The sequence below is a fragment of the Zootoca vivipara genome, chromosome 2 (assembly GCF_963506605.1).
Source record: "Zootoca vivipara chromosome 2, rZooViv1.1, whole genome shotgun sequence".
NCBI classification, from domain to species: Eukaryota; Metazoa; Chordata; class Lepidosauria; order Squamata; family Lacertidae; genus Zootoca; species Zootoca vivipara.
The window spans coordinates 94,446,291-94,473,351 of record NC_083277.1 but is presented as its reverse complement, the minus strand read 5'-3'; the positions used below and the strand labels follow the sequence as shown (position 1 = coordinate 94,473,351).

At 42.7% G+C, this 27,061-nt stretch overlaps 2 protein-coding genes and 1 long non-coding RNA gene across 9 annotated transcripts in view; 2 read left to right on the top strand and 1 right to left on the bottom strand.

The window, feature by feature from the left end:
* Positions 1 to 11: 11 nt before the first annotated feature.
* Positions 12 to 21,507, top strand: LOC132591754 (uncharacterized). Its single transcript, XR_009557201.1, has 3 exons — positions 12 to 187; positions 2,539 to 2,639; positions 21,273 to 21,507. It is a non-coding gene; the product is annotated as an uncharacterized LOC132591754 (long non-coding RNA).
* On the bottom strand, positions 4,584 to 27,006 carry NME1 (NME/NM23 nucleoside diphosphate kinase 1). Of its 4 annotated transcripts, none has more exons than XM_060271895.1 (5): positions 26,899 to 27,006; positions 11,369 to 11,504; positions 10,049 to 10,150; positions 6,521 to 6,633; positions 4,584 to 4,715 (listed from the first exon to the last, which is right to left on the bottom strand). In XM_060271895.1, exons 2-5 carry the CDS (start codon positions 11,495 to 11,497, stop codon positions 4,598 to 4,600), a joined length of 462 nt encoding a protein of 153 aa, XP_060127878.1. In that variant the 5' UTR covers positions 11,498 to 11,504; positions 26,899 to 27,006; the 3' UTR covers positions 4,584 to 4,597. The 4 variants fall into 4 exon arrangements, with proteins under 4 accessions (XP_060127878.1, XP_034960231.2, XP_034960230.2 ...); XM_035104340.2 differs by lacking the exon at positions 26,899 to 27,006 and adding an exon at positions 21,184 to 21,298; XM_035104339.2 differs by lacking the exon at positions 26,899 to 27,006 and adding an exon at positions 15,034 to 17,746.
* The window catches only part of SPAG9 (sperm associated antigen 9), an 82,768-nt gene continuing 78,620 nt past the window's right edge, over positions 22,914 to 27,061 (top strand). For all 4 annotated transcript variants that reach the window (XM_035104337.2, XM_035104332.2, XM_035104336.2 and 1 more), the window contains exon 1: positions 22,914 to 23,421. In XM_035104337.2, the coding sequence (XP_034960228.1) occupies positions 23,116 to 23,421 (306 nt within the window). In that variant the 5' untranslated portion in view covers positions 22,914 to 23,115. The remainder of the gene's footprint in view (positions 23,422 to 27,061) is intronic.

The following is a 27,061-nucleotide window of genomic DNA, read 5'->3' as shown; positions in this document are numbered from 1 at the left end:
GTTCCCCGCCTGGCCCCAGGATCCCGAGTTGGAGGGGGAAAGCATGCCAGCAGCATTTCTGTGTTTTCTCCCCAAGTAGTGGAGGAAACAAGTCTGAGCAATATACAGTACAAAGCAACCCGGAGATTGCTTAGCCTCAGAACTCGTTGAAATGAATGGACCTGAGTTATATAGGGCAACCCTAATCGTAAGTCCTATAGAATTCAGTGGGACTTGCTCCCAGGGAAGTGGGGCTAGGGTTGCCGCCTCAGTCACGTTCGTAGGTGACAACAGGACTACTCCATTGGATACAATGAAGGGATTTTAATCTGCATGGGGCCAGGGGCCTGATGGGAGTGAATAGGGATTTTGATAGGTGGGTGTTCCTGCACCTGTCAGATTTGGCCCACACATTTGGCCTGTGAGGCAGATCCTGATAAAGATCTGGCCCGTGGATCCTAAAAGGTTCTCCATCTGCTCTAGCTAGGAAGAGCCCATCATTAGAAGCCCTCCTCTCTGATGCAGAGGGGAAGCTGATAAAATCTGATAAAACATGTTTTGTAGCAGACTGGCTGGGATCCCCCCCCTTTTTAAACAACAACAACTTTAAAGTCCTCTGCCTTTTTGCTAAGGACATATAAACTGTGCTATGATGTGCTCTGTTCCCCCCCCCCACGCCCCCTAAGGAGACGCTCTGCTTTCCACAGTTATCACAGGCTTCTCAGTATAATAATTTCATGAGGCATTTTAGGTCCCATTAAGATGTTGCAGCCTTTTACCCACTTCCTCCAGTCACTCCCCAAATGGACTTATTTACAAAGGAGATCCATTACTTCTTCTGAACCTACCAATAGTTAAAGGAAAAAACCCCACCCCACCCCCAGTAGATCAGGCCCTCAGGACAGAAGTTATATTTCACAATTTCCTTGCTGAAAATCTCTTCCCCTCCTCCTGCAAAAATTGCTATTAGCACCAGTTGAGGCAGGAACATGTAATAAGGATACCCACCCCCCACCACCAATACTAATATCAGCTTTGTGGATGTAATTTCTAGTGGGGAAACTGGGCAGGCGAAAGTGTTAGCACCCTTTCTTGCAGTGATGTCCAGTTCAGGTGGATCTTCAGCTACTTTTAAGTCTTGTGGAGAAAATAATCATATGTATTAGATCATCAAACATGCTAAACTGGGGTTTGCACTGTGGAAAGGAACATAGTTTTGGGGAGGACTGCTCATGATTTCATGTGCTGAAGATCCCAGGTTGAAACCCGGCGTTTCCATTTAAAAGGAGCAGCTGGCAGATGATGGGAGAGACCTCTGCCAATACTTTGGAGAGCCACTACCAATCAGAGGAGACACTACTGCGATGACCTGTTGTAAGGCGATTTCTTATGCTCAGAGTTGAGAAATTATAATTCATCACCTGAGCTTTCAAACATTCAAGCCAATCATGCTGTAGAGCAGCTTGTCTGCTTTCTTAACTGTGGTACATAGCATGAATTAAGTTTCTGTAGCTCATGTAATCAAGATAAGGAACCATGTACGCAGATGTAATGAAGCTCAACAGATTTAAGAAGCAATGCTGTGCAATGCCTCCCTTTCCAACAACAGAGTAATAGAAATGAGAGACAGGAGGCACAGCTTAGCCTTAGTGAATGTCCCTTGTATTAATCGCCTTTTCTCATAACGCATTTCATAAGCATCTATACTAATCTTGCCTTAAAATGGCCTGTGACTGAGCAGAGTTAGAATTAGAGGGGATAAAAGAGTTTAATAACCATCTGTATAAAGCTTTATTTTCAAAGTGATATTGCAACCCATGTGTATCCATTAGAAGCAGAAACCAACATTTAAATTTTGCCAATATTTGTTACAATTAAGTTTTATCCAGTGCCACTACAGAGGATGTATTGTGGGAACACTGTCAACCTATGCAATCCGCTGATGTGGACAAGGTGCTGGCAGCAATACATCTGACCACATGTCCCCTTGACTCCTGTCCCTCCTGGCCTACTAATTCTAGCAGAGAGCAGCTGACTGGTTGGGTCTAGAGTGCAGTTAACACTTCATTGCATGAGGGATGGTCCCTGCTGCCTTGAAAGGGGCAACTCCTAAAGTGTGGCAGCTCCTAAAGAAATTGACTCTGGACCCCTTAGACTAGAGCAGCTATCAACTAGTCACAAATATCCGGTCAAGGGCCTGAGTCGCCCTGATGCAGAGAGCAGGACAGGGGGAGTGTGACCTTGCTTCTGCTTCTTGATCTCTTGGCTACCATTCACCACAGAATCCCTCTGGACTGGTTCTGGGGAATGGGAATTGGGACCACAGTATTCTAGTGGTTCCAATCCTGCTTTTGCGACAGAGTCCAGAGAGTAGCATTGGGAAGGTGCTTTTCGGCTCCCTGGGCAGCTATGTTATGGGCTGCCACACGGCGTCATCTTATTTCCAATGCTATTTACTATCTACGTGAAGCCACTGGGAGCAGTCATTGGGAGTTTTAGGGCAGGGTCTATTTCTCCATAACATAACTCAGCTCTATTTCTCCATAACCTCTGAATTAGGAGAGGCCATACAGGCCCTGGGCTGTTGCTTGGATGCAGTGGTGAGATGGATGAGGGACAACAAGCTCAGCTTGGACCCTGGCAAGATGGAGGCACTGTGGGTGAGTAAGTTTGAGAAATTGGGTCAATTGCCTACCATGGATAGATTGTACTCCCCCTGAAGGAGCAGGTTCACAGTTTGGGGGTGCTTCTGAATCCAGTTCTGTCACCTGAGGTTCAGGTAGCCTCAGTGTGTTTTACCAACTGCAATTGGTACAACAGCTACACCCATTCCTGGACCTGGAAAGTTTAGTCACAGTAGTCCAGGTGTTGGTTACTTCAAGGCTGGATTACTGTAATGTACTCTTGTGAGACTTCCCTTGCACCCGATTTAGAAGTTGCAGTTAGTACAGAATGCTGCTGCACGATTGCTGATAAGAGTGAGACTTTGCCAGCACATAACGCCTGTGTTCTGTGCCAATTTGCTACCGGGCCAGGTTCAAATCGTTAGTATATAAAGCCCTTAGCAACTTGGGACCAGCCCACCTGCAAGATCACCTTTTATGCCAATTCAGCCACTTCACTCTGTAGAACTGGCACTCAATATTTTAGCGTGGCAGCATCTACACTTTGGAACTCCCTGCTTATTGATATAAAAACAAGCTTATTCACTGTGCACTTTTGGCACCTACCCAGATATCTAGAATGTTGATGTGTATTTTAATCTGTTTTTAGTTTATTACTGGTTTTAATTTTTTGTATGTTTTAAACAATTGTTTTTACTGATAAGTTCATTGCTTTATTCTTTTTGCAAACCATTTTGAGGTGGTTTCCTTTTTTACAATCAAGTGTTATATACATTTTATGAAATCAATCAGATTACATTCTATAAATATTCAATATGCTGTGATTACACCACATTTAAATTACATTGTAGTGCAATGATTTGCATTGCTGCATTCATGACCTGGCATTTTAAGGTGAAACAGAAGAGCCACTCTACTGATCCATTCAAGGAGTGTGTTATTTATCACTTGTGTAACATACAGCGGTACCTCTACTTACGAATTTAATGCGTTCCGAACGCACATTTGTAAGTCGAAAAAAATTGCAAGTCGAATCCCATAGGAATGCATTGGGAGAAAAAAATCGCAAGTAGAAGCAATCTCAAAATTCGTACGTAGAAAAAATCCTATCTAAACCGCATCCAAGATGGCGGACAGAGCTCCATTCGTAAGTAGAAACATTCGTAAGTAGAGGTATTCGTAAGTAGAGGTACCACTGTATTCAGTGGTAAATGGTTCCGCTCTGGGCGGCTTCCAACAAAATATTAAAATACAATAGTTGGTTAAACATTAAAAGCTTCCCTAAACCGGGCTGTCCTAAACAGCTCTTCTCATCTTGCAAACTCATAAATATGAACAACCTAAAGTAATGGTTGACTCCATTGAGTACAGTAAATATAATAAAATTAAGCACGTGCGTTTGATAACTGCTGAAGGAGAGCAAAAGTGTGTTCTCTTCTTCAACAGCCCTCACCCCATTTCCTTTTCTAATGAATAAAAGTATATTCCAGTTTAGTTAAATAAAACCTTCAGTCAGCACAACAAATACAATTAACATTTATAAACCAAAATTTAAAAATTCCTTCCAGTAGCACCTTAGAGACCAACTAAGTTTGTCATAGGTATGAGCTTTCGTGTGCATGCACACTTCTTCAGATACACTGAAACAGAAGTCACCAGACCCTTATATATAGTGAGAGGCTGGGAAGGGGTATTACTCAGAAGGGTGGTGGGAATGGGTGATTGGTTGATAGTTGTGGTAAATGACTTACAGGAAAAAGCAAGGGGTGAGGTGGCTAAAAATAGCTTTATCATGTATAATGAGATAAGGTCTCTAAGGTGCTACTGGAAGGAATTTTTTTTATTTATAAACCACACAGGTCATTTCCCCACAAATGTACGTGAAAGCACCTTGGGGAGAGGGAAGGGGGAAACAATTTCAGAGGATATTATTGGAGGTAGGAACTATTTCCAGATAAACAGAACAAAGGAATACACAAGTAATCCATTACGTTTTAATCATAGATCCATGGGTGCTCACAGCTTGTGTAGTCGACAATTTCTTCTGGTGTGAACCATAGGTTGATTTCAGTCTCAGCATTTTCTACAGAGTCACTGCCATGAATTATATTTCTAAAAGGGCAATACAGTTGAAAACAATTTGATCATTATGGTAATAAAACAGAAAAACATAGAAATAATAGTTTTATTGGCTGTTTTGAAAAATGGACAATAACCCTTCCCCTCATATTAATTGTGCATATAGTGCAACAGAGAAGAGTCTTTGCTGGATGTAGCATGAAACCTTGTGTTTCAGTAATTGTTTGCTACTATAACAAGCTATTTCTTTTCCATTCCTTTGCACCCTCCTAAGACAAAGTGTTGTGCATATTAAACTGTGTGCAAAGTTTCCAAGTCTTAAATTTAAACTACAGCCCAAAGTTTTTATAATGCTACTTGTTAGACAAGGCTATGGCGCTCAAAGGGAAAAACAATATCACACAATGTATTCTTTGTAAAGGAACTCTGAGGTGCTACAACAGCAGTGTTTGATGTTTTTAGCAGGCCAGCCTCTCTCCATAACCTGTGCTACCCCAAGGCCATCACTAGGGTTGCCAGACTCAACAGAGGACAGGACTTCTGTGCCTTTAATTGCCCTGCTCTCTTTTGAGTCTGGAAACCTTAAAGAGAAACCAGCAGACCCTTTGCTTAAACAAAGGGTATGCTGGCTTCTCTTTAAGGTTTCCAGACTCAAAAGAGAGCAGGGCAATTAAAGGCACAGAAGTCCTGTCCTCTGTTGAGTCTGGCAACCCTAGCCATCACATGCAGTAGCATAAGGAAATGCGGCAGGAGGAACTGTGGCAAATAGAGGCACTGAGACAATGAAAAAGGCAAAAGAAGCAGGGGCTTGTTAGGCTTGCTGTAATGTTGTTGGGGAGCCACTAAGAGAAGCATCAGCTGTTCAGGTCATAACTATTAATTTACACTCCAAATGTCTTTTTAAAAATACAGTCGTACCTTGGAAGTCGAATGGAATCCGTTCCGGAGGTCCTTTCGACTTTCAAAAGGTTTGGAAACCAAAGTGTGGCTTCTGATTGGCTGCAGGAAGCTCCTGCAACCAACCAGAAGCCATGGAAGCACTGGCGGAGGAAGAGGAGTGTGGGGGGGAGCGCACCGCCCCCAGCAGTGCGATCCCGGTGGGGTGCCATCACGGCTGCCCCCCGTCACACCCCTGCGGGCAGCGCGCACCACCCCCAGGAATGAAGCTCCGCCACTGCATGGAAGCCCCATCGGATGTTCAGCTTCCAAAAATAGTTCACAAACCGGAACAGTCACTTCCAGGTTTGCAGTGTTTCGGAGCAAAAATATTTGAGAACTAAGCTGTTCGAAAACCAAGGTACAACTGTAGTAGTAGTAGTAGTACCACCATATTTTTCCATGTATAACACGTATTTTGGGGGACTCAAAGTTAATAAAATGGGGGGAATTTGCACAGAGTTGTTGAACATTTTGGGGGGAGGATTGCCCAGGGTTGTTTTTTGGGGGGAGGGGATTGCTCACTCACCCACCTAAACAACGCTTCCTATCGCACGCAACACAGAAGCCAACAAACGTCTGACCGCTCACCCCCAGAGGCCGCCTATCACCCATCCAATCAATAAAAGCCCTTGATGCAGACACCTATCACACACACTACCTCCGCTGACAATCTCCTGCTCACGGCAGCAACCAATCCCCCACCCCCCTTCTGAACTACCCCTGTATAAGACGACCCCTATTTTTATATATTACTTCATCGGGAAAAAATCCTCGTCTAATACACAGAAAAATACGGTATTATTATTATTAATGCACAGATATAATATTTGTAATCTAACTGCATGAAGACTAGAACTAGTTAGCAATTCCATTTTGTAAGAGGACAATTTTGAATTTACCTGCCAACTTGCACACAGAAGTCACCACGAATTGTGCCAGGTTTGGAATCTGCAGGATTAGTTTCTCCCAGCATTACTCTTCCGGTCTTAACTACATTGAGGCCTTCCCATACCTTGAACAACCAAAGAACTGAGATTAAAACGATTGTTGCAGTAAAACTCATTACATCACATGATTCTCACCAACTCTACCACCGTGTGAATAAGACAGCAGTGTGCAAACAACCTCTCAGAATTTACCCCATCTGTGGAGAGTGGTAAAAGCAGGGGACCATTTTACAAAATTCTTCCAAGGGGAGGCGGAGAAATTCTCCAAAATTTGCTTGAGGGTGTGGCTTCCTACTAGCAGTGGCACTAGCACAGTTTCAATATTTCAACCTAAATCTTTTTTAAATCTTTTTTTCTGGGTTGGTAGCCTAGTTGGTAGCGTCTGCACCCCCATTATTCAGCCCGGACACCGAGATCCAGCGCCGAGGGCCTTCTGGCGATTCCCTCATTGCGAGAAGTGAGGTTACAGGGAACCAGACAGAGGGCCTTCTCGGTAGTGGCACTCGCCCTGGGAACACCCTTCCAACAGATGTCAAGGAAATAAGCCGCCCAGAGTGGCTGGGGAGACTCAGCCAGATGGGTGGGGTACAAATAAATTATTATTATTATTATTATTATTATTATTATTATTATTATTATTATTATTTACACCCTCCATAATTCCCTAGATTTTCTATCCATAGTTCTGGGACATTGGGAAACAAACAAAAGGATGCCATTATAAAATGCTTAAGGAAATTTGGGGAAATTGTATTAAGTGGCCTTCTTCTAGGGTGAGAAAAAAGGAACAAATTCAGAAGATTTATCAGAAAATGTCTTATGAGAAATTTTGACTTATAGATGGCCAGAATGCATGTGTTGCTCACAGGAACATATGAAGCTGGCTCTTACTTAGCAAGACCACTGATCCATCTGTTCCATCCAGTACAGTTTACTCTGACTATGAGCTATTCTGTTTCATTTGGTAGCCTGGGGGGGGGGGGGGTCCCTTCTGCTTTTGTGGCTGAGTGCTGCCACATTGTGTACGTTGGAGAGTCAGCCAGTCAATTTTTTTTGCTAAAAACCAATTACCATCACAAAAATGCAAATTTTCAGGTAGAGGGATACATTTTAACAGAGACGATCCCCAACACATTGGATCCAAACTTGTGTGATAATTTTATTATCTCACCTATTGGACTGCTAGAGAAAACAGGATACCTTACGTGTAACATATTATCCCTATTAACCAGTAAGTGACAAATTTTACAATAATGCACAGCAAACAACATCTTCCTTTTCTCTCTCTCTCTGGCCACAGATGCTTAAACAAACATTTACAGTCGTACCTTGGTGGACAAACGGAATCCGTTCCTGAAATCCGTTCAACTTCCAAAACATTCGCAAACCAAGGCACGGCCTCTGATTGGCTGATTGGCCCCAGAAACAATGCCGACAGCCAAAACGGATGTTCGGGTTCCAAAGAACTTTCGCACTAACTTTCGGGTTTGTGGCATTCAGGAGCCAAAACGTCTGAGTTCGTCAACCAAGGTGTTCGTCAACCAAGGTACAACTGAACAGGCATTCCATTGCATCTCTCCTCTGAACATAATGTGGGCATAGTTTAGAACAGGCATCCCCAAACTCGGCCCTCCAGATGTTTTGGGACTACAACTCCCATCATCCCTGACCACTGGTCCCTTCAGCTAGGGATGATGGGAGATGTAGTCCCAAAACATCTGGAGGGCTGAGTTTGGGGGTGCCTGGTTTAGAATCTCAAAGCAGCAAATGTTTTCCCCATTGCACAAACGGAGGGCTAACAAGTCAGACACACGTTTTAGATTTTTTTCTCTAATTACCATTCAAACATAAATAATGTGTTCATGTAGAGGAAAAAAATGTTTGACATTGTTTTCAACCCCTATTGCTTGTAACACCTTTCATACACTTTGCTTTATTCCAGTATAATCTTACAAGTGTTCAGCAGATATAGTTTCACAATTAACAAGAAGACATGTTGCTCAAAGCTGCCAGCAGTTTTTGTTGCTGATGGGTGCTTATCCACTTTTACAACAAAGGAAGGGGGGGGGGAAATAAGGAATTGAACTGTACAGTGGCAGTGCAGTTTTGCAAAATCTGAACCAAACGATGGGGGTTAATTTGAACATGTAGACATAAGAGGCTTACATTGCAGATTCCAGAGTACATTTACAGTACTGTGAATGTACTGTAAATGTGCATTTACTGTACTGTACTGCCTCCTATTTCCATTCAAAAACGGTTAATTCTAGCAGGCCACTAACTCCAGGTGTACGCTTTGACTTATACAGAAGCACATAAACTATGGCTGGGTCTGATTTCTATATCCTTGAGTCTCTCCACCTCTTCACCATGCCCACCCACAGTCATAATTTGGATGCCTGCATCCATTGTGAATTATCAAGTATGGACAGACTGTTAGAACTGAGAGATGGCAGAGCCTAGGATGGTCTGGGCATAAGATGCAGTTTTCATCTCTCAGGTAGCAAGGTGCTGTGACAACGACAGCATCAGAGCTTGGACAAAGCACTGAAGGAAAGGCAGCTATTTTTGTAATTCTCGAAGGCCTTACTCATCATTCTAGAAGAAGGGAGAGGGTTGGGTTTGGGTTTTTTTTTTACACTCGTAATATTGCTGCACAGTTGCTACTTTTAATGAGCAATTGCTATGGGACAATGGGAGTTATCCCAAGGCAACAGTGCAGTTTTGTACATGTAACCTGTGCAGTTGCTATGATCACTGCTTATTTTTATTTCATTGCTATGTGAGGATAAGATTCTAATAGTGGTTATCTAAATGGGGCCATAGTTTGCCAACCTTTCAAAGATCTGGGGTTACAATTAGATCAGTTAATTGGCCTTTGGCTGATTAACATTCCGTGCCCTTTTAAATGTGTTTGTGGGAGGGCGTTGTTGGCTAGTTTTTGTTTTCATTATGTGTTTTGTGTTCTCATTTTGTATTTTTGTGTCGTGAACTGCCCTGCGATCTTTGGCTGAAGGACGATATACAAATTTAATTAATTATTACGATTAGTAGTATTAATATTGCTAACCCTGAAATTCTCCATTTGAAAATGTATTAAAATGCCAGTCTTTTCTTAGAACTTTACTTTTTGTTTAGGCAATCACATTGTGTTATATTTGTTAATCATATTTTGAATCTGGTCATTCTTTAAAGTGGTTTCTTTTTATTCTATTTAAGGAATAGAAGCACTTCCACATAAAAATGTAGAAGTTAGGTTCTTAGTTATTTTGTGGCCTTGTCCATTATTAGTATCAGAGGTTTATCATCATCATCATTATTCTGAGGTTTAGAATAATCATAGTGTTTTGTTTCTTTCCACAAGAATACATATAGCACATATTCTGAAGATGCAACCAAACTGCATCTCTTTTCTCAGTGCTTGCTGCATAAAGTTCATTTGCTTTTTAAAGAAATCAAGGTTATTTGCTGAAGACTTACCATGGCTACAACAGGTCCAGAGTGCATATATTTAACTAGCCCAGCAAAGAATGGCCTATCCTTCAGGTCACTGTAGTGTTCACTGAGGAGATCTTCAGAGGCCTGCGGGAATAAAATGCTTAGCATAAGAACTTAAGAGCATCTTATGTCAAATAAAATTAACCACAAGAGGAGTATTAATCCTTAAATTGCACGCTTGCTTGTCAAATATTTGCCCTAGCATTATATTACAATATTAGTTTAGCTGGCTAGTACAGATTTTAAACAATATTTATTTTGGTTCGTTCAGCAAGATGATTTCCACTCAAGTTAATTGAACAGTGTATTTGCACCTCCAAGAAAATCTGAAGCATAGACTTTAAAATATACCTCTAAGGACACACCTTTCCTACTAAGGACAGCTGCTTACTAAAATTAGAGTACTCAGCATGGCTTTACCTTCTGCTAGATATTGGAAAAAATCCAAAATATTAAGTTATATTGTAAAATGATGGTGGTGTAGTGGAGCAGGAATGAAATGGGGCTATAGCACAGTTCCAGAAGATTTCTTTCAGAGCAAGAATCATAACAATTATCTGCCAAAATTCCAGGGTAATTGACAGACCCTCTAACAAGTGAATGAGGTGATAATGAGGCTTTTGAATTTTACTACAGTTTGTGACATATTAATGTAGAGGAAGTCAGTGAATAAGAATGAATATAGAGGAAGTCTGAGAATCAAGCAGATTCTTCTTTTTTGGGGGGGGAGAAGGGTACTTCTTCCTTGGAGGGGTGCCTACTTCATGCTAGCAGTATCAATGGAAACATTTATTTACAACACTGTTTGCATTCCTAATTAAAGTTACAGTTCAATTAGTTTTAGAAGTTGAACTTATGCTGCCAGAAGTAAGCAACACTGAGTTCAATGGAGATTTCCTCCAGGTAACTATGCAAAAGATTGTAGTCACCACAAATGTCTCATTGGGGGTTTGAACCCAGGTCTCTCCAACATGTTAACCACCACACCACTACATTACACTATGTACTATAATGCACTCTGTATGCAATGAACTGGATATTATGCTATATACTGCTGTTCTTGAGGGGTATGTACTGTACAGGTTGATCGACAGGTCATCAACCCAGCCACCTATATTTGTGGACTCTCCTTGGGGTCGTAGCTATGGCGGCTGCAATGTGCTGCAGTTCAAAACTGACTACTTCAAATTTATTTCTGTTCAGAGTCCACTTTGAGAGGCACACAACAGACCGATAAAACAATGCATGGCAATTTCACAACAGAAAAACAATGCTTGGCAATATACCTCGACAGAAACTTACATGCATGAATTTCATGGCTACCAGTTTGAATCCCTTCCTTTCAAATCGCTTGATAATTTCTCCCACCAAGCCCCGCTGTACTCCGTCAGGCTTGATGGCGATGAAAGTCCGCTCAGCAATGGAAGCCATTGTCCTGCTGCAATAGGAAAGCAGTGATATGATCAAGATCTAAATCCTGCTGTGGCAGAAGTCTGGAGGGTATAAAAAGTCTCAGTCTGTTGCAGCATTATGCAGTATTAGACTGAGGACAACCCATCAGATAAGTGGATTAGGCGCAGTGTACACACACTATTCATCTTACATCAGAGGATAACCAGCACAGCAGTGGTCCCACAAATGTGCCAAATAGCTGCATATTCAGTTTAGCACTGAAGAATATAGAAACATTACAGTCAGTCAGAAAGGAGTTATATTACAGGTATATTCCAAGTTACACAGCAACTGAGATTTGGCACAAAGAAAATGGATATAGCCTGGCTCATAACTTTTATCTGGTTTTGCAGGCATATCCATATGTTCTCATAACAAAATTACGACACTGAGCAGATAAATGTGAAAGTTATCCCCCCACAAGGCCCAAGATACTAATTACAATTGTTCAACTTGAAACATGGCAATTTCACTTTCCAAGTAATACAAGACCTAATGCCTTAATGAGGATTATGTATTTCACTGTTCATACCAACTGAAACTAATAGAAACCTTATTTTCAGTTTGGTTTGTTTAGGATCAGAGGTGTTTCAGATCATGTTTTTGTACACTTTACTGATTGATTGATTGATTGATTGATTGATAGATAATAGTCATTTTACTGTAACAATATGCAACCTTGTAAGTATTTACAGGCTACATGTTTTTGATATACTTACTAAATTATCTTTATTATATTAAACTTCATTTCAGAAAAGGGCACATTTTCATAGGATAGAGAGAGATACACCTCAAAGGTCATCTAGTTCAACCCCCGTATGCAGGAAATACTCTTCTATAGCTTCCCTTACAGATGGCCATTCCAGTCCCTATATATATCAAGGATACAGAACCTTTGGCCCTTCATTGATTAGTGGACTCCAAATCCCATCATCCTCTATAACCACTGACTATGTTGGCTGATTCTGATGAGAGGTTCCTTATCCCTGCATCAATAGCAAGAATTTCCTATTATTATTGTACTGCATTGCATTATTTACTCATTTCACACAAAAAACATACTGCTTGACTGTAAAAAAAAATCTCTTGAAGTAGTTTCCAAAAAAGAATGAGACAAATTTTCAAAAACAGTTGAAAACATTTAAAGCATTAAAAAATTAAAATCAACGGTAAGCTAAAAACAAGATTTAAACACTTCTCAACATTCTACATATCCAGATAGGCTTGCCTAAACATATGATTTTAGCATGTGCCAAAAAGAGCACAATTAAGGCACCTACCTGTGGTCAATAGGCAGAGTTCCAAAGTGTGTCACCCGTAACAGTGCTAGTTCTGCAGACTGAAGTGATTGAGCAGGCCTAAATGGGGCATGGTGATCTCGAAGGTGAACTTCGCTTCTCCATGGACTTCTCAAATGCCCATGTGCTTGCTAGACAGCCCTCCCTCCCTGTTCTCTCCCTGCCTCAAATGCCTACACGCTGCCCTCCAAGTCCGCTAATTCCATAAGCCTTCTCCTGCCTTCATCTCACACTGTCATCCACATTCCTTTTCTTCCAGCTTCTGCAGCACTGATGCTTCCGCCACACCTTACGACCTCTGAGACACCTCCGTCTCTTCCCCCAGCATCCCAGGGCTCCGTGAGCCATCCCTCCCACCCAGTTGTTGTGCCCCCGTACCTGCCTGCCTGCCGTCGTGGATCCGATCCTGCTGGTGGCTGTGGTAACACTGTCGCTACTACAGCCCCCAGCCTGGCTACAGCCCAGCCTCACAGTGGGACTCCTTCAGGTACATTCCCTTCTCACCATACTCATTAGCTGCCTTAGGTCTTCAGCTTATTGGCAAAGCAGGGCCAACGTCCTGGCGCTTTGGGCGCCATCTGCCGCCGGCTTCAAAAACTGCTCCACAGGTTTCTCAGAATTGGATTGTTGGCATCCATCTGTCTTGAGAGAGACAATTGAGCGAGCCTTGGGGGTGAAGTTAGCAGCACGGCAACAAGCTCCCCAGGGCGCAAGGCTGGAAAGTGTGTACAGTATGGAGGTCCTGGGTTGCCCAGATGACAAGGCCACCCCTGCTGGCCTCGCTGATATGGTCCAAAGTAAAGCAATACGCTTGGCACTAGTTGGCTGTAGGATTTGCAGCAGGAGGTATACAAGGCACCACCCGGCCTCTTAGGGACTCCACTCCGGATTTGTGTAGGGTTTACTCCTTAACCTTTTATTTTCCCAAAGATATCCTGCAAGGCAGCGGAGGTCTAGGATCAGAGTTTTCCTTTTGCTAGATGGGCCACCTTCCCAGATTGACTCGCCCTATCTGCCCCTCAATTCCCTCTACAGCACATAGAAGGAATAATAATAATAATAATAATAATAATAATAATAATAATAATAATAATAATACATGTTGAAGACATTCTCACCTACCTGGAGATTCAAGCCTTCCCACTGTTACCCGGGAGTGGGGAGCAGCCAGGCAAACCTCAGGACTTCAGGTTGGCCCCAAGGGTTTGTCACTCCTACTAGAGAGTGGGAGTATTTTCATGCCGATTTTTTTTTTTTGCATAAAGTTTGTGAAGAAAGTAGACAACAACAGCTATTTATTGAGCATGCAATCTGATGCATATGCCATTAACTGATTGATTAATTACTTAAGTTGTTATTTACTTTATTTTCCCAGTGCAACCCAAAGCAACTTACAATAAAACATTATGTCAAGCAACTGTTATTCCATACGTTCAGTGCATTTCCCCATCACTTTCCTGATTGCAAAACAAAAAAAAGTTTTGGAGGGAAGCAGGTTTGTCGAGCAAAGGCACCATATTAACTTTAATTTGCTGGCATGTTCTTGAATCCCACCCAAAACTAGCAGCTTGGAAGCACCCTGAATCACCAGGATTCTATTCCCTCTTTAGCATCCTCACAAGCTGTTTGTTGTCACCCTTCCACATTGCATAGTATTGAAATAATTTTAGTATCTTCACCTCATTTATCCTTTCGCCGCTTGCTTCTTTATTTGTACTGTACTTCAGCCTTTTGCCATTTGTCCTTTAATCCAATAATTGGATTGATCCTTGGTCTTTTTTCTCCTTCCTGTGGGTGCCCTTGATCCTTTTATCCACTGCCCTTTAACACCCAAGCTGTGATTCCAGACACACGAGTACCAGCATTTCAGTGTGGCAGTTCCTGCTAATAAAAGTAATATCACCACCACCATCTCTCTCTCTCTCTCTCTCTCTCTCTCTCTCTCTCTCTCTCTCTCTCTCTCTCTCTCTCTCTCTCTGTCTCTCTCTCTGTCTCTCTCTCTCTCTCTGTCTCTCTCTCTCTCTCTCTCTCTCTCTCTCTCTCTCTCTCTGTGTGTGTGTGTGTGTGTGTCCAGTGTATATATTTCCTTCCTATCATTTTAACCGAGAGAAAAACCTAAAATGGCAGATTTTCCTAAATACAGACTTCCCATTTCTAATAATCTGTTAGTATTTTTCACCCAGAACTGTAAAAAGTGTCCTTATTGCTTTTGCTTACCATAGTTGTATCCTGCATTTTTTCCAGTTGCTCTGGAGTTGGGTATTAACCATTTCCGCTTACACACTGTGGTCCTGATGAAATCCATGTCCCACTGAAGCTGCCATTGGCACAAACTAATAAAGCATCCTTTTATAAATAAATCCTATTTATGCGGAGAGCGCAACCAAATCCTGATATCTTATGGTATTCACAGATTTCCAGTGGTACAATAGAGGTCCTTAGCTGTCCCTCAACTCAGGTTGATTTGAAGGAATAATAATAATAATAATAATAATAATAATAATAATTTTATTATTTATACTTCACCCATCTGGGCAGCTTACAGCATATCTAAAAACACAATAAATAATAATTTGGAGGAGCCTCCTCTTTTCTAGTCAGATCAAAATTCAGTCTTCCATTGCGGACTGTGCAGTTTGACTCTCTTCGGACCCAAGAGCCTGCAACTGAGGGTCATATCCAGTGCTTCATCTTCTTCCTCTCCTGTACCCTCCAGCTCCCCACTCCCCAAAATCAGGCTTGGGGATCCTCTGGAGCAGATTCTGGAAGATATTGTGGGGTGGGGTGAGGGAGAGGAGAGGAAATGGAAGCAGTGGATACAACCCTTTATAATTATTTCTAGGTGACAGAGGTATCAGTCAGAAGCTGAGTACACATAATACACCTGTAAAGCACATTTGGAACACAATATTGCCCTCAAAGAATTATGGGCACTGTAGTTTTCCCTTCACAGAATTACAATTCCCCGCAACCCTCAACATACAGTGCCCAGAATTATTTGAAGGAAATAATGCCCTTTAAATGTATAATGTGGTAGCCTGCTTGTGAGTTAACAGACCCTCCATGTCACTTTTGGAGAGGGATGTTTTTTTCACTCATTTCATTTCAACCATAATGAAATCATTGTTTATTTTTTTCCTGTTCTTTACTGCAGTGAAGGGCTATTAGCTCCTATCTCAAAGCCACCTGCTGCTTATTCTGGCAACATGACCTATTATTGGATTAGAGCATGACCTGCCCCTGATCTAGGGTCATCCAGACTTGCTTTCATTCTGCATTTCTAGGCACAGGTCTGTGCTTTAAAGCTCCCTGTCTGAGCTTTTATTAATTATTCTTTTGACCCCCACCCCAGCGCTTTCCCCATTAAAACCTGCTCTTTACTGCTGAATTGGAGCACACATGCTATATGCAATGTTATTAGCATTATCCAGGCATCCCCAAAATTGGCCCTCCAGCTGTTTTGGGACTACAAATCCCATCATTCCTAGCTAACATGACCAGTGGGCAGGGATGATGGCAATTGTAGTCCCAAAACAGCTGGATAGCCAAGTTTGGGGATGCCTGGCATTATCTATGTGGAAGCACCCCAATACATTTCGAACCCTGCTGGACATAGGTGCTGGGGCCCTGGGTACCCACAAAACTCCACATGAAGGGGCTGGGCACCCACAGATTTTGGCTAGGGCCATGCACGCTGCATGGCACTGGCATGCACGGCCCCGGGTACCCACAGTCGGGGGGCCAAGCTGTCACTCCTGCTCCTGGCAGCGGAACCTCTGATTTCTACACAGAAGCCTATTGAGTTTTGGGTGATCACCGGCATTGGAGAGAGAGGCACTGTTGTCTGTTGGTGGGAGGGATTGTGCTTGTGTATTGTATGTGGAGAGGAGTGGATTCTGCAACATCTTCACGTCACTGGGCATGGATTGGTACTTTTTCTGCATGGGTAACTGGAGGTGACATAGAATCATAGAGCTGGAAGGAACCCCAAGGCTCATGTAGTCCAACCTCCTGCAATGCAGGAATCTCAACTAAATCTCAACTAAAGCATCTATGACAGATGGCTATCCAACCTCTGCTTTAAAACCTCCAAGGAAGGAGAGTCCACAAGCTATCGAGAGAGTTCGTTCCACTGTCAAACAGCTCTTACTGACATAATGCCAAGAACACCGTGGGAGTGGCTGATCGCTACCTTCTAACAGCATTGTCTTGGTCTCTAGTTTGCTGCTGGGAGTGCATATGATTAGGACAATATTGGGCAGTGGCCTTCTCCTGGAACAGTGGGATCGTAGGATCAACATACCCAAGCATGATGTCCTTAAATACTCCTTGTGAATGACTGCCAGGAAAGCACCTTGATCCATGATCTTAAAGATTAAATCTTGCACTGAGACTCTGCACATGTAACATTCCAGATAATTTGAACCTCATGGTATGCATCTTCAGATAATGTCATACTCTTAGCTAATTCTGGGATGATGGTGCATTTTCTGGACTGTGCTCTCCCAATCTGATTCCTTCACTATTGCCAGTATACGAATGATCTAAAAGTCCTAAGTCAAATGGTAAATATTCAACTTGCTAGCCATCAGCTTGAAAATACACTCTACCTCAACCATTTCCAAACACAAATTTATTAGATTTTTAATGACAGCTTTTATTCTTGCCTTACAGCCCCCCCCCATGTCAAAATGCCCATGCAAAAATACTGGATTGAAAGTCTTTATGTATAGGTACAGCATGCATTACGGAGAGTGAATAAGAAAAATAAAAGTGATCAATCCAAAAGTCACATTATAGCTCCAGCCAAAACATATTATGCCAAGGTACTTCTTCCAAGTGTTATTTAATATACCCCCATACCTATTGATTTTTATTTGGAGTCCTGTGGATTTTTCTACATAAAATAAAAAAATTCCTTCAGTAGCACCTTAAAGACCAACTAAGTTTTTATTTTGGTATGAGCTTTCGTGTGCATGCACACTTCTTCAGACACTTCTTCTGAAGAAGTGTGCATGCACACGAAAGCTCATACCAAAATAAAAACTTAGTTGGTCTTTAAGGTGTTACTGAAGGAATTTTTTTATTTTGTTTCGACTCAGACCAACACGGCTACCTACCTGTAACTTTTTCTACGTACATAGTCAGCCTTTGGGTGTGATGTAGTGGTTAGAGTGTTGGACTAGGATGTTGGAGACAAAGATTCAAATCCCGACTTGGCCATGAAGCGCACTGGGCCAGTCACTACCTCTCCGCCTAACCTAGCTCAAAGGCTTGTTTTGCAGATTAAATGAGGAATGGGGAGCACCACATCACCTTGAACTGTTTGGATAAAAAGGTGATATTACATGCAATCAATCAATAATACTTCCATCCTATACCCATTTACCTAGCAGTTCAAAAGCACATCAAAGTGCAAGTAGATAAATAGGTACCGCTCTGGCGGGAAGGTAAACAGCGTTTCCGTGCGCTGCTCTGGTTCGCCAGAAGTGGCTTAGTCATGCTAGCCACATGACCCGGAAACACTGTCTGCAGACAAACTCCGGCTCCCTCAGCCTACTGAGTGAGATGAGCGCCGCAACCCCTGAGTCGTCCGTGACTGCACCTAACTGTCAGGGGTACCTTTACCTTTAAGCTCACTGAACAAAGTATTATTTCTGAGTAAACATAAGCTACATAGGATGGTGCTGTAAATAAATTGCGAGTCTTTGCTGCTCTCTAGTGGAAAGTGGGACCCAGGTGGCGCTGTGGTTAAACCACTGAGCCTAGGGCTTGCTGATCAGAAGGTCGGCGGTTCGAATCCCTGTGACGGGGTGAGCTCCCGTTGCTTGGTCCCAGCTCCTGCCAACCTAGCAGTTCGAAAGCACGTCAAAATGCAAGTAGATAAATAGGAACCGCTACAGCGGGAAGGTAAACGGCGTTTCCATGTGCTGCTCTGGTTTGCCAGAAGCAGCTTTGTCATGCTGGCCACATGACCTGGAGGCTATACGCCGGCTCCCTCGGCCAATAATGCGAGATGAGCGCGCAACCCCAGAGTCGGTCACGACTGGACCTAATGGTCAGGGGTCCCTTTACCTTTACCTAGTGGAAAATGCAATAATGGCTTTTGCAACACAACCTCCCTCTGCTACGACAGCTGTTTCCCTTTTGACATTAATAACTTTTGACATAAAATAAAGGCAAGAATCAGAGGTAATTCATGCGTACCCCCAGATTATTGTGTGAGCACACTGGTGCTTCCTCAATCCCCTTTTCCAACTGCTGCTTCTACAGAAATATATAACAGGTTGTTCTCCATTCCTCACTTCCCTCACTGTTGATTTTTTAAGCCTTGTCAAGCAGCAATACTGTGAGCAGAAAACTCTGCTGAACATGCACTTGAGGCCATTGATACCATTGCAACTCATATTTAGTATTTGCAACCAGCAGCTTCATTGCTTGAGAGTAAGAAGTACTAGAGCTACAGTTGTCTAACTGTACCCCTGATACCAGGCAGACAGCTGCACTGTATCGGTTTCAGTGCCTGCTTAAAACATTTTTATTTAGGCAAGACTATCCAGAGATGTAGAAGCAGCTTTTGAAGCTACTGTGGATTTTAATCATATTTTAATGCTTTAAAACAGGCTTCCTCAACCTCGGCCCTCCAGATGTTTTTGGCCTACAACTCCCATGATCCCTAGCTAGCAGGACCAGTGGTCAGGGATGCTGGGAACTGTAGTCTCAAAACATCTGGAGGGCCGAGGTTGAGGAAGCCTGCTTTAAAATATCTGTTTTTTAAACTTTTTTTTACCAAGAATTTTATTGTTTTTATATAATATTTTTGTAAACCACTTAGATGCCTCCTTACAATCAAGATGTGTATAAATTTTGTTAAATAAGTAATTCCCCTTAATGCTGATTCACGAATGAAAATCCAGAAAAAAATATACAACCTGTTTGGAAATCTGTGTTCATGTTATCCATAGCTGTCAAGTTTTACCTTTTCTCGCGAGGATAAGTGAATTTCCCTTTAAAAAAGGGAGACCTTGACAGCTATGATGTTACCTGGCAATTTGAAGGGACTTCCTTCTGAGTAGGCATGTTTAGGGTAGCAGCCTTATGTAACTTTAAAAGTTCTCCAACTATGAATGATTCCATTCTCCACCTCCTGACCTGGAGCTTCCTGTTTTCTACCCTTGATTCATGATGCAAGTGAAACTAGAGCCCTTTGCTGGTGATTGAAAAAGCCACACTTTTTGATTAGATAGAATGTAAGCCATGAGCAATGTTTATGTATTCTGAGCTTTTTAAAGTGCTTCACTATTAAATAATAAAACTATGCTAAAATTGGCATGAACTTAGTGCCAATGAAGCAAAAAAACCACTCTTGAGTAAAAAAGTTGACAACACAATACTATACATATTTACTCAGAAGTAATTCCTACTCAACTCAATAGGACTTTGTTCCAGGTGAGTGTGCAGGCTTGAGTTGTTGCAGGCAAAGGGTGATATCCAAGTATGTCTGTCTACTAGAAGAACTTCCCTTTCCTCCCCTCCCCTCCCCTCCCCACTCCAGCTCCACACATGCCCTGCAAATCTGCTTTGGAGGGTTGGGGGACAGTCTAGATAAAATAATTTGGGGCTGCAGGGAAAGTTAGAGAGGAAGGGCAGGTCTGTGAAGGCAATATTGGATATCACCCAAAGTCACTTGGCCTCTTAATGTCATGTCTTCTCGGGGAACTGCAATGCTTTCTTTACACTTACACTGAAAGAGCTTGGGGCAGCTTTATTAAGTGATGCATTACTGTACTTTAAATAAGTTAAAGCCTAAGCATAAATGGACCTGTAGTAACATCAAATTAAACGCCGGCTCCCTCGGCCAATAATGCGAGATGAGCGCGCAACCCCAGAGTCGGTCACGACTGGACCTAATGGTCAGGGGTCCCATTACCATTACCTTTAACATCAAATTGGGTTTGGGTTCCCTGCACTTCTTTTTTTTACTGCCTGTCCCACCCATATCCTTCTGGTCAGTTTGTGGGATTTCAAGAAAGCCAGGTAGTTGCCATTTTCTCTTATTAGCTTCCCCTTCCTATTTCCCTTGAAAATGTAACTACTGTATTTAGTGATGAAAAACATATATTGAATGAAAAGCAAAAATATGTATATCCAGTGCTCTGGCAGGACCAGTAGAGGGAGCTCAGATCACCAATACGTGTGATCTGTTAATATAATAAGTGTTGTTGCTTGCACAAGCATCAATATAGACAAAGTCAATCCTAGCTATCAGAAGTCTCTTGGTTACTTTAAAGATTAAAAGGCTTAAGCAAACTTAAGAGAATATTTCAATATTCAAGAAAGCAAACAAAAAAATGTATTTGAGCTCACCAGTTGCCCAAAAGAATTCTCTGCAGCATCAGTACCATAATTTGCTTTGGCTATAATGCCTTTGTCACTTCTGAGTTTTGTTTTCACAGGAAGTTGCTGGCAGAGGCAATAAGGAAGCAGAATCCGACTACAGTGCGAAATTGCCACATACATAATCTCTGCTTCACGCCCATGCGACAGACTTGACCTAGTGGCTGGAATGCATTCAGAACATCACAAGACTTAAGTTTGGACACACCCATCATTTTCCTTCCTCTGTTGCTACCACTCTGCTGCTTCTGAATAATAATAACAATAAAAAGACAGACATGTCTTCTTCTTGTTTTTCTTTCCCCATAAGTCCAAAAGAACACCCCCCTTTTCTCCACTCCGTTTAGCACATGTCATTTTCTTCACAGACAACAGTTGTAATGTTTTTAACAAGTTACAGGCTATGCTCATTCCTGTTCTTGACTGTTTATACTTTATAAAATCCTGTAAACTGTATTTTAGTACCTTTTTATTTTGCCCTCTGACATTTTAGAGCAACTAGATTTTGTTTGTTTCTTACATCATCCCACTTTCTCTTGAATCTGTTGTTTTAACCCCAACCAAAAGGAGCCAAAAGAACCCCAACCAAATTTTGCTCACATTCATTCCTCATTATCTTTGTTTCTCTCCCTCCCTCATCCCCAGTGTCAAAACATATATTGCAAGCACCTTGGAGCTGAGACCTTTCTTTTCCAAACATAATTCTATAGTGTTATATGCATGATTATGTATAAATAACATGGGCGCTAAACACACATTGTGAGGGTGGAGGGGTTACTGCAATCCTAGCCACATTTACCTTGGAATAATTAAACTCAGTGATACCATTTACAAAGACATGAGACCGGTCCTCTACCTGATTACATTTAGGCAGGCAACAAAAAACATTTTTTATTCTGCTGGACTTTTAATGGTTTTTAATTTTCTCGTTCCATTTAGCTCAGTTGGTTAAGAGAGTGGTGCGGATTACGCCAAGGTCATGGGTTCAATCCCCTTACAGACTACCTCCACTGAAAAGGGGTTGGACTGGATGGTCCTCAGGGTCCCTTCCAATTCTACGATTCTTTGTATTTTCGTTTCGGCAGCGCCCTTTAATTCCCATCGGAGCAACCGGAGAAAGCAGAAGCCGAAATGTTTTCAGGCTTGAACATCTCTTATTTTCTTAGTCACCTGCAATAAATATATTAACATACGGTACACAAAAACATAACACACACAATTTGGAAAATTCCTATTTTGTTTTCTTGTTGGGATCACCTTGCAAGGGGTAAAAAGCCAGTATAAATAGGTTTTCATTATATACGGAGAAGCATGCCTGGGATTGCATCTGAGGAAGTTGGGCTGTCGTGTCATCATCCTAAACCAGCCTTCACGGTGCCACAACACTCTTGTGTCTCTTTATGTGGATGCAAACCTCCCTGAATCCTTGTGGCGCTTGCGCCTGAAGAAAGACCCATCGGCTGGACCGAGGATGTCGGAGGAGGCCTAGCCTCCCACGTTGCCCTATTTTCCCTCTCTCTCCCGACTCAGTGACAGCGCCACGGCCGCCACGCCCTGGTCCTCGGGGCCCCGCCCAGTCCCACGCTCGCCACACGTCAGTCAGCCTTGGCCCCGCCCCTCGCCCCAATTCTTCGAATACTCAGGGGCGCCGGTGCCCCCGCCCACCGATAACGTCACTGCCCCGCGTCCCCTCCCTCCACTCCGGCGCCGTGGGTGAGGTCAGTGCCGCGCGCCTGTCACCCAAGCTTCCCTCCTGTTCGCGCTGAGCTGTAATCAAGGCCCCGCTGCAGAGGGAGGCGGGCGGGCGGTGCTGCTCCTCCTCTTCTTCTTTCTCCTGCTGCTCCTGCCAGGGGCTTTTCGCCTCCTCTTCGGCCGGCCCGTGCTGCCCTGAGCTCCGAGGCCATGGAGCTGGCGGACGGCGTGGTGTACCAAGAGGACCCGGGCGGCCCCGGCCCGGCCATGATGTCGGAGCGGGTGTCGGGTCTGGCGGGCTCCATCTACCGCGAGTTCGAGCGGCTCATCGGGCGCTATGACGAGGAGGTGGTGGCCGAGCTGATGCCGCTGGTGGTGGCCGTGCTGGAGAACCTGGACTCGGTCTGCGCGCACAGCCAGGAGACCAGCGTGGAACTGGAGCTGCTGCGGGACGACAACGAGCAGCTCCTCACCCAGTACGAGCGGGAGAAGGCGCTGCGGAAGCAGGCCGAGGAGGTGAGTGAGGAGGAGGTGGGAAGGAGCGGGGAGGGGGGCTGCTGCAGGGCCGCCAGGAAGGGTCCCAAGGGGAGGGGGTCCGCTTTCGCACGTGAGAGAGGAGAAGAAGAAGAAAGGAGGAGGAGGAGGATGTGTGTGTGTTTTGCAGGAGTGACATCCTGGGGTGTTGGCGGGATGGGAGGATGAAAGTTTTGGGGAGGGAGATGAGGCAACTTCGCTGGTGCAGGTCTGGTTGTGGCAGTCGGGGGGGGGCACAAAGAAGGAGCAGCATTGAGCCCCCATGGAAGTGGCTTATGTCAATGCAAGTGGGGTGGAAGGAAGTGGACATAAAGGAAGGAAAACGCTGAGGGAGCAAGCTGACACAGTGACAGTGGTGTGAAGCTGCCAGGGCGGGACCTGCAGGAGAGCCTGGTGTGTCCCATAACTCAAAGGATAAATGCTGATGTGTGTTGAGCAGAGAGTGATGTGGCAGGGCTTTAATACCTTGCCTGGGAGCTTCCTCAGGGAATTGGTTGGGCTGCTGTTAAACTCTAGAATTCTTGCCAAGATGATTTTTTGCTGTAGTAGTGCCTGGACTTCTGAAAGGTTCCTTGTATTGTTTTCAACACTCCCCTTCCCTGGTGCAGCATGCTAACTTCTCTAGTGGGTAGCTGTCACATGTTAATCATGCAACATGAAGCCTAGATAAATGCATACAGTACTTGCCTAAGATATGGATAGTCTGTACTGCCTGGAATGGGACAGTGATTGTCTTCAGGACTGATGAATGAAAATCTCAGTTAAAGCAACAGGTGGTGTAACCAAATAGTCCTTCACTGAAAAGTCAGCATCTTAAACATCAGTGGTGAGTGCCACATTATTTATATCACATTTTAGACTTTGTTGCTACCGTATCATGTTATTGCCTTTGTTACTTATCTCATTGTGCACTTTTTAGAAAACGGGTAGATACCACTGTTCATAATATTGCTGATTTTTGAAAAGCATGTACAGTGGTATCTACCCAATTTCTAGAAAAGCTGAGAACAAGCATAGTGTGATTAGTGATAAAAGCAATATAGCCCATGCTTGGTATATTTCCTCTGTGTTGGGAAAGCAGCTAGGAAGGCAGATTTTGACTGGACATAGAGCAAGAAGTGAAATGGTTAAGCAGACCACCTCACACATCTCTTCTGTTCACAATCTTCAGGGCTGCTTTTCATTAAAACAACAACAAAACCAAAATTAAACTTCAAGGGGAAGAATCACACAACTGAGCATCATGTGCAGGTTGGCCCTTTGATGCTTTGAATGCATGGAGTTTATTTATTAAAGTATTTTTTTCTCCTACTCTCCAGCCAAAAAAGGCTCCCAGAATAGCTTTACATATCATGAAAAATACTGTCCCTGGCCTTAAACACACAGTCTAATAAGATACAACACAAAAGGAAAATCAGGAGGGAGGAGGAAATCAGCAAAGTCAGGTTCAAGTTCTGACGAAAAAGATCTAATGACCTACAATTGGAAAAGTCCAAGGAGAGGAAGCACTTAAAGTGCAGGTCTTGCAGCTGGGCCAGTGGAGTAGTCCTGCATCCCTTCTCTTTCAACCTATGCTGCAACCTGATGTAAATACTGTTGCTAGGTAGAAATTGATGGAGGGAAGAGCCTGGCTTCTTAGCAGGACAGATAGTGGTCTTGCATCTTTTCTCCTCTCCCTTACAGCAGCCTGGTGTAGTGGTTGCTGGCAGGTGATAACTGCCAGGTTCAATCCCTCCCTACAACACCTAGTTGGACTGTGACCCTGCACAGCTGATATGCTGTTCGCATGTGCTCTGTTTACTTAGAGTAACAGTTTATACTATTGCAAGCAGAAGTAATCTTGGGCATCCCTGGTGTTGCTTTCAATTTAGAAAAAAATCTCTGCAATGTGTACCAAGCACCTGGTTATTCTGTTTAATACTGGTGCCTAGGGACAAGAAGTATTTGTCTAGTGCAGTGTGTGGTTTTGAATTGAAAAATAAATTGAATGCCATGGCAATCAATAATATGCTACAATGTAACTGGATCAAGGTAGGTAAGCTACACACATTTTTAGTACACTTTTTGTACATATAATAGTATATGTACACCTCAGGTTCTACCTTTTAATTAGCAAGTAACATCTTCGTTACTAAGTGGTCAGTCCTTTAGGATTAGGAGATGGGAATAAAGTTCCTGGCCCTGCCTGATATATTTTTGTGTGTGTGGCAAACCAGCTTCATAAACAAAGATGCTATGTGGAGCGTAAATTGTGATTTAAATAGAAATTTCAGTGACAACTTAGTTGCATATTACTTATTGACTTGCTTTAAGTAAGGATCCTCTCACTTAAATTTTATTCATCACTGCTAGTGTGTCACACATCCAAATATACACCAGGAGGCAAAGTAGCAACAGCACCTATGCATACTATTTTGTTATTTTTGTGTTATGTATGTACCATTTAGTAAACATGTAGAAGTTAGTTGTTAAGCCATTATGTATTGATCTCCATAAACTGTATCCACTGTAGATGCATGCTATGCTTGTTCATGTGGCTTGGAAAGCAGCAAAATCTATTTAAACCTTGCTTGCACATGCTTGGCTGACTGCAGGTCAAAATAAAAATAAAAAAATCCTTCCAGTAGCACCTTAGAGACCAACCAAGTTTGTCATAGGTATGAGCTTTCGTGTGCATGCACACTTCGTCAGATACCTGAAGAATACCTGAAGATACCTGAAGAAGTGTGCATGCACACGAAAGCTCATACCTATGACAAACTTGGTTGGTCTCTAAGGTGCTACTGGAAGGATTTTTTTTTTTACTGCATCAGACCAACACGGCTACCTACCTGTAACTTGTACTGCAGGTGCAAATTAAAAAATGAGCTTGTGTTTTCCAGTTATGTTAAGCCAAAATTTAAAAATGTGTTCCTAATGTAGAAAGTTAATATACTTGTAGATGTCATAAACAAATGCCCAGGATTGGCTCCTCTGAGTAAAATTGTGCAACTTGTGAGACTTAGTTGATTATAGTTAAATATTTTGCTTAGTTAAATATTTTGCTGTAAAATATTGGTGATTTGTTGCTTACCCATAGGACTCATCCAAGTATATGTTTTGCATGTGGCAAGGCTCCTTGATACACTTCAGGCATTTTCAAGTAAAATGGATGTTGAATAGCAGGCCTGGAAAAAATTACTGCTTGAGACCTTAGAACTGTTATGAATGAATAAATTTTTATTCTTCCCAATGACAAAAACAGTCTTTGGGGAGCTTAACGAGATAAAAATTACATAGAATTATAAAACCACAATCATAAAGTGTTTAAATATAGGATATAAATCAGAAACAGAAATAAAAACAAATGCATAGCAGCGTCTAAAGTTTCAGATTTTAAACTATATCTTACCGGCTCTATAGATAATGAAATATGTTAATAATATTAAAATCCTGAGAAAATAAAAATATAATGCTAACCTGCCGCTGAAAAAGATCAGAAAATAGGTGCCAAGAAAGCCCTTTTAGGGAAAGGGCATTCCGCTACTTGACTGCCACCATTAAAAATACACTCAACAACAACAGTAATATTTATACCCTGCCCATCTGGCTGGGTTTCAACAACAACAGCAACAGTAATATT